This window comes from Sus scrofa, chromosome 4 (assembly GCF_000003025.6).
Source record: "Sus scrofa isolate TJ Tabasco breed Duroc chromosome 4, Sscrofa11.1, whole genome shotgun sequence".
Lineage (NCBI taxonomy): Eukaryota > Metazoa > Chordata > Mammalia > Artiodactyla > Suidae > Sus > Sus scrofa.
In genome coordinates this window covers 76377035-76383566 of record NC_010446.5, presented here as the reverse complement: position 1 = coordinate 76383566, position 6532 = coordinate 76377035, and the positions used below count along the sequence as shown (strand labels likewise).

General features: G+C 47.9%; 1 protein-coding gene across 1 annotated transcript in view; it reads left to right on the top strand.

Moving 5' to 3' along the window:
- Window positions 591-6532, top strand: part of XKR4 (XK related 4) — a 326082-nt gene continuing 320140 nt past the window's right edge. The window contains 2 exon segments of the mRNA XM_021089366.1: window positions 591-985; window positions 988-1538. Coding sequence (XP_020945025.1) covers window positions 749-985; window positions 988-1538 — 788 coding nt within the window. The 5' untranslated portion in view covers window positions 591-748.

The following is a 6532-nucleotide window of genomic DNA, read 5'->3' as shown; positions in this document are numbered from 1 at the left end:
ACCTCCGCCCCGGCTGGACGCGGGGACCACCCCCCCTCTCCGCGCGCTCCCGACCCTCCCCCAGGGTCGGTCCAAGCCAGCCGGCGCGCTCCGGAGTCCGGAGAGCTAGGGCCCGAGACGGCCTCCCCCGCCCTCCCCGGGCCCCGGGGACCGGCCGCCCCCACCCCGCATCCAGCCGCGCTTCCCGGTCCCCGCCCCTCCTCCGGGGCCCTCCTCCTCCTCCCTCGCCCCTCCCGAGCCGGGGTGGGAGCGGCGGCAGCTGGAAGAGAAGGGATGAGGTCATCCTCTCCCTCGGAGTCAGCTGGTGGAGGAGAGGAAGCGGGAGGAGGGAGCGCGCGCGAGGGGAGGAGAGGAATGTGCAGGTCTGAGGAGCGCGGCGGCGGCCGCTGCTGCTCCTGCTGCTGGCGGCGGCGGCGGCTCGGGCGGCAGCCGCGGGGCCGGGACAGCGAGCAGCGCGGGCGGCGGGCCGGGGCGCGCGCCGGGCGCCGCGAGCAGCTTGGCTCCGCGCAGGCAGCCAGGCGGCGCTCCTGCCGGCTCCGGGCGCGCCGCTAGCCCGGCCCAGCGCCCAGCCCGGCGGGCGGCGGGCGGCGGCGGGCGGCGGGCGGCAGGCGAGCCGGCGCAGGAGCAGAAGGAGGGGAGCCGCGCCGCCAGAGAGGGAAGCCAGGGCGAGGCGAGGAGGTGGCGGGAGGAGGAGACAGCGCGGAAAGGTGTCACATAAAGGAGGGCGCTCCTCCGCTTCGGAGGCATCATGGCCGCTAAATCAGACGGGAGGCTGAAAATGAAGAAGAGCAGCGACGTGGCGTTCACCCCGCTGCAGAACTCCGACCACTCGGGCTCGGTGCAGGGATTGGCTTCGGGCTTGCCGTCGGGGTCGGGAGCCGAGGACGAGGAGGCGGCGGGGGGCGGCTGCTGCCGGGACGGCGGCGGCTGCTCGCGCTGCTGTTGCTGCTGCTGCGCCGGGAGCGGCGGCTCGGGCGGCGGCTCCGGGGCTCGGGCGGCCCCGGCGGCGGCGGCGGCGGCGGCGGGGCGGGCTCGGCGGCGCTGTGCCTGCGCCTGGGCAGGGAGCAGCGGCGCTACTCGCTGTGGGACTGCCTCTGGATCCTGGCCGCCGTGGCCGTGTACTTCGCGGACGTGGGCACGGACATCTGGCTCGCCGTGGACTACTACTTGCGCGGCCAGCGCTGGTGGTTCGGGCTTACGCTTTTCTTCGTGGTGCTCGGCTCGCTCTCGGTGCAAGTGTTTAGCTTCCGCTGGTTTGTGCACGATTTCAGCACCGAGGACAGCGCCACAGCCGCCGCCGCCTCCAGCTACCCGCAGCCTGGAGCGGATTGCAAGACAGTGGTCAGCAGCGGGTCTGCAGCCGCGGAAGGCGAGGCTCGTCCTTCCACGCCGCAAAGGCAAGCATCCAACGCCAGCAAGAGCAACATCACCGCCGCCAGCAGCCGGGCCGGCGGCAAACACAGGTCTGCGTCCTGCTCCTTCTGCATCTGGCTCCTGCAGTCACTCATCCACATCTTGCAGCTCGGGCAGATCTGGAGGTACTGTATCACGGGTGGGGATGTTGGAGGGAGATTTGCTGCTGCTGCTGCTATTACATCCCCACTGCTTTGCTGTTGCACGAAAATCGTTTAGGGGTGCTGTGGGAGTAACCCTAGTCACACTCTTTCCGTTTTTGTTTGTTTGCTAGTTTTTCAAAACTGGTTTGGCATTTTAAAATTGGTGATCACGACCAGGGGAGGGGGGGCGTGGGAGAAGTGAGAAGCAAGGAAGAGGCAGCAAAGTGGCTTTGAGCACCTCATCCCTTCTGTATTCCCACTCACTAGCTTCTCTATCTATATGCTATCCACCCCCCAGTGACACACACGTTTTTAGTGACACTGTTTCAGTGAGTACAGAGGATGCCTATCACACCTTCTAAAAATCTCCTTTAATTATGTTGAATTAGAGGTGTATATTGCAATTTGGATGGTGTCTTTTGGTTCCTGAGAAAAATCGCTATTGCTAGTTAGATGGGAGTTGTTGCTGCTCCAAAGTACTCGCCTTTTAATTATCACTAGAGAGAAGTCCTGTGCTTCGAATTAAGCTTAGTAGGGACACGCTTGCCTTTTTGGAAGGCTATCGATATTTTTATTTATGTTTCTCTCCAAATACGAGTAAGTGCACTTTATGGGTCCCAGACTTACTCTTATGTTGCGCTTTCTGATTATTTCGCCGTATCTGATTTCTCATATAACTAAGAACCCGTGGAAAAGGGTCGTGCATCTCGTAAACTTGGATCACACTTGGCGTCTTCATGGACTCGCTTTGTTGCTTGTCATCTGATCTTCCCAGTCTTTTTACACAGACATCACTCCCACTTACAACCTGAATACAGGGCTAAACTCTCTGGGCAGAGGGAACCATGGTTTGAGCCATCACTGGCTGGATTTAGGAATATAATGAAGCAGTGTGCTCAGAAACGCGTGGCTCTGCGTTGTGCTTTTTGAAGTGACATTTTACCTCTACAAAAATTCTTTGCATTGAAGTATTTGCATGCTAACATCCTGGAGTTTTGTTTTTTTGCTTTGTGGGGTTTATGTTTGTTTGTTTAAAATGACCTAGTTAAGTGTAAGTGAAATGAGGAAACTTCTCCACAAGTGCACTGATATGGGACTACTTTCTGCTATGCCAGTGTCCTTTTCAATTTCATTTGCAGTTATTTTTGTGATTAAAAAAATTTTAAGTCCTGAACTGTGATGAGTTTTCCCAAGTGGAAACAACTTGGAGAATTTGTGGAACAGAACTAAAAAGTTCTTTTTCTTTATGGTGAACTACAGTGTTTTTCACTGAGTAGAGTAAGTGTGCTTATTTTTCAACCTTTCCCAGGACCACTGCTTGTAAATCATTGCCTTAGACAGTGACCTTTCAAATGGTAAAAGCTTTTCTTTTTTTAAATAGATACTTTCTGGAAAAGTGCTACATTGTATGCGATCAGACAAACTGATGTTGGAAACCTCCATATTTTGGACTCCAGGGATTTTTGAAGTGTCACTGAAATGTGCTAGCTCCATTTCTTGTGGTTGACTGTTGCAAAGACAGGCTTGATGCTCTTCTTCAAGTTTGATGAAGAACTCAAATGCTGGGTTTAATTCCTGGAATTGTTTTGTGGCTAGGATTCATGATTAGCAGTTTTACTCTGGTAATGTGATAAATGACACAACTTTCTGTTTGTGAACTTCTGCAAACTTTATGCCAGCTTTAGAAATCACTCACTTTCACCTTTAAAATTTCTAGATTTATGTTAATGCAAACACTTCTCAGTTCTATTAACTTAAGAACTACCTATGCTTCTTACAGATTGATATGGCATGAAAAATCAGATCTCAAAGTCTAAGGCTGAAGAAGTCCTTTTCATTATGGTTTGTTTACTAGACCTGCTAAACCAAACATTTTCCCAGTTGAAAAATGATGTTGATATCTCAGGATAGAAAATGCAGAAAGTCAGAAATAATTAGGAAAAGACAAGGACCTAAACACATCTCAGTGAGACCACAGCCACTGGGTCAACTGGCCATATGGCAAAGCTGTCCAAGGGAAGGAGGGAAGCGGGGAGGGTTGGATGCCAAGGAAAACCCCAACCTCTCAGACAAATACATTAACCAGCCCAACCCTTGGAGAAACTGTAGTCATGTGGCTCCTTTTTGTTAAGCATTTCTACCCTGTTTTTCTTAAGGGCTTTGAAATTTATTCTGCTAATGCAAAGTCATCTGGGAGGAAGTATTGCTGGACATGTTTCCAGATGTTTGTCTACCTATGCGGAATAATGTATTTAATATGCATATCTGAGTTATCTAATCCTACTGTTCTTGGATTCTGGTTAAGTAGTTGAAGGATAATGGGGTAACTAGGTGGAAGCTTGGTCTAAGACTCAGCCTCATTTTCGCCTTAGGATGTTAAAGGCAAAGCAAAGCAGAACAAAAAACTTTAGCTGGATGTAGGAATTTGACATGGGATCAGAATTCATGGGGTTTGCCTCTCAGATGCACTCGGAACTGTTTCAACTTCTCTGAGTGTAGACTATTTGAAGGGAACTTGGGGGATGCATCTTTGGTGATAAGCTGGTGAGATGCAGTGCATCTCGGATCACTGTGTAAGAACATTATCTTTGAGCACTGTGGTTCTTTAAATGAGGAACATCCTTCTGCTTTTTCTAGCTTTTCTTTGCAATGCATTGTACACAAGGTTTGCAGAAAACACCAGGGTATGAATGGTTCAAAGCTCAGAGATCATTACTCATGTTTTTAACATGCTACTTTCTAAGATCAATAGAATAGATTTTAGCTAGGTTGGTAACTATCCATTGTATTTCCATAGCATTCTAGTCATTTTAGGTAAGAGCCAGATGCTAAAAGCTCTCTGCAGATAAAATCCTTTGAAAAGACATCAAAGTGTTTGCTTGTTCAGAAAAAGCTATTGGAAACATTTTGGACAAGATTTGCATGTATTCGGACATTTGTTACAAATGCAACCACCCAAAGCGTGATACATACTCATTTTAATTAAAGTTTACTAATGGGAAATTAATGTCAGCTTTTAAAGTCGCAAGAGTTGATACTAGAAAAGAGCCATTTGAAATAATGAAGTGAATATTTTCTACCATGTGAAAAAAGCAATCATGGCTTTAAAGGAATCGTACCTACAAATGAATGAGAAAGTACTTTGCTTTCTTGTTCATATCGTGTGATTCCAGAAGCTATGAAGAGGGCACTTCAGCCAATGGGAATCATAAATGCCCAGTTGAAACAGTGTTTGGTCTTCATACCCACAATCAATTATATCTAGATGTCTTCTTCCTTCAGGATTTAAGACGTTTCTTAAAATTCAAGCTAAATTTCTCCTCACATTTACATGTGTAGGTGCATACATATTTAGTTGTTTTCTAGCAAATAGGCACATGGCAAAGGGTAAGTCAACGGGTGATGGAATGGAGAGTATTTTTATCATTTTGGGTTTTGTTTCTAAATAGCTTATTGTGAGAGTCACCTGGTGAAAACACAGCTTTTCCTGCATCTCTCATGCTTGATCCCCACAAGCGTTAACATGTGTTCCAGGTTCAAGGACATGGGAAAATGACGGGATAAACAGTTAAGCAGATCTCCCCACAGCAGAACTTCTCAAAGCGTTTACTTACTAAGCTATTCTGCAGTTGCCGATAACTTTTTAAAGGCACACCTGTTAAATACTCTCGGAATTCAGTGGCACACGAAGCACTCCAAGAAACGTTGTTCTATGCCATTCTTCAACCTGGCCAAACAAGAATGATGATAACCAGGGTTTTATACGGCACTTGAAAAATCTGCAAGTATTTTTATACTCCTTATCTCATCTAATCATTAGTATGTCTGAGTATAAGAGAACTGGCTCAGAGAGATTAAGTAACTGGCACAAGTTTATCCATCTCTTATGTGATGTAGCTCAGAGTCAAAACAAGTCAAAACTGTCTTACCCTGGAGTCTGTGCTCTTTCTGGCTCAGTCAGCTACTTCCACATGCCAATTTGCATAATAAGGACAACAATGTATAAGAAATGACAATTTACCTTCACCGAGGTTGGCAGAATTGGAGAGAAAGCTGAGTTTAGACAAGTTAGGATGTTTCTCCAATAACACACCTGTAGTTTAATGGCAGAACAGGGGCTAGAGCCCCTGTCGTCTAAGTCCTGTGCTCTGCTTCCCATACCACTTGGATGAGCTGAGGCTGTTGCATTAAATCCCAGCTGGGTAACATGATCTTATAGTGGCATTAATGATTAAAGGGCACACAATGTATGTGAAGAAGCAGAAAGTGCTTTGTAAATGATAAAAAGTTCTAGCGATAAACAACCGGTAGGAAAATAGCATATAGGTTACGGCTTCAACTATTGAAAAAGTACCTTACTGATTCTGAGTTAGTTCTGCAGAATTGATCTAGGTCAGGCAAGATGGGTCTCCTTTTCTGAGTTTAGTGAATGGCTCTTTTCCATATATTTGTGGTCCATCTGCTGAATATTAATTTATCTATTCGTCTGAATTGAGCACCTGCAAAGCTCTGTGCTAGGTACTAATCATCCCCAAACGAATAAAATACACATCTTCTTTCAAGAAATCTGCTTTCTGATGAAGAAGACAGATAGTAAGCAGACAATTTCAATACAGGGAAATAAGCACGTGGTAGGAACAGGAAACTCAGACCACCTCAGGGGTTCAGGTAGGGCTCTCGAACAGGGGATGTCTGAGCAAAGGTTTGGCTGGTGGGAGATCTGCTGGCATTGGCTATGTAGCTGTGGTTGTGCCCATGTGTGAGGGCAGAGAGGCAAGAAGGAGCAAGGCAGGTTTAGGGTGTGCTTTGCGTTGAGGGTGAGGGAGAGATAGCACTAGAGGTTCAGATGGAGAATTAGTTGGGCTGGATAATGAAAGGAATGTAGATTTTATTCTGAAGGCACTGAGAAATCATCAAAAGATTATAAGAGGGAAGAGCATTGACAAAAGTGGTAAAACCTTGTTAGTTGAAGGAAC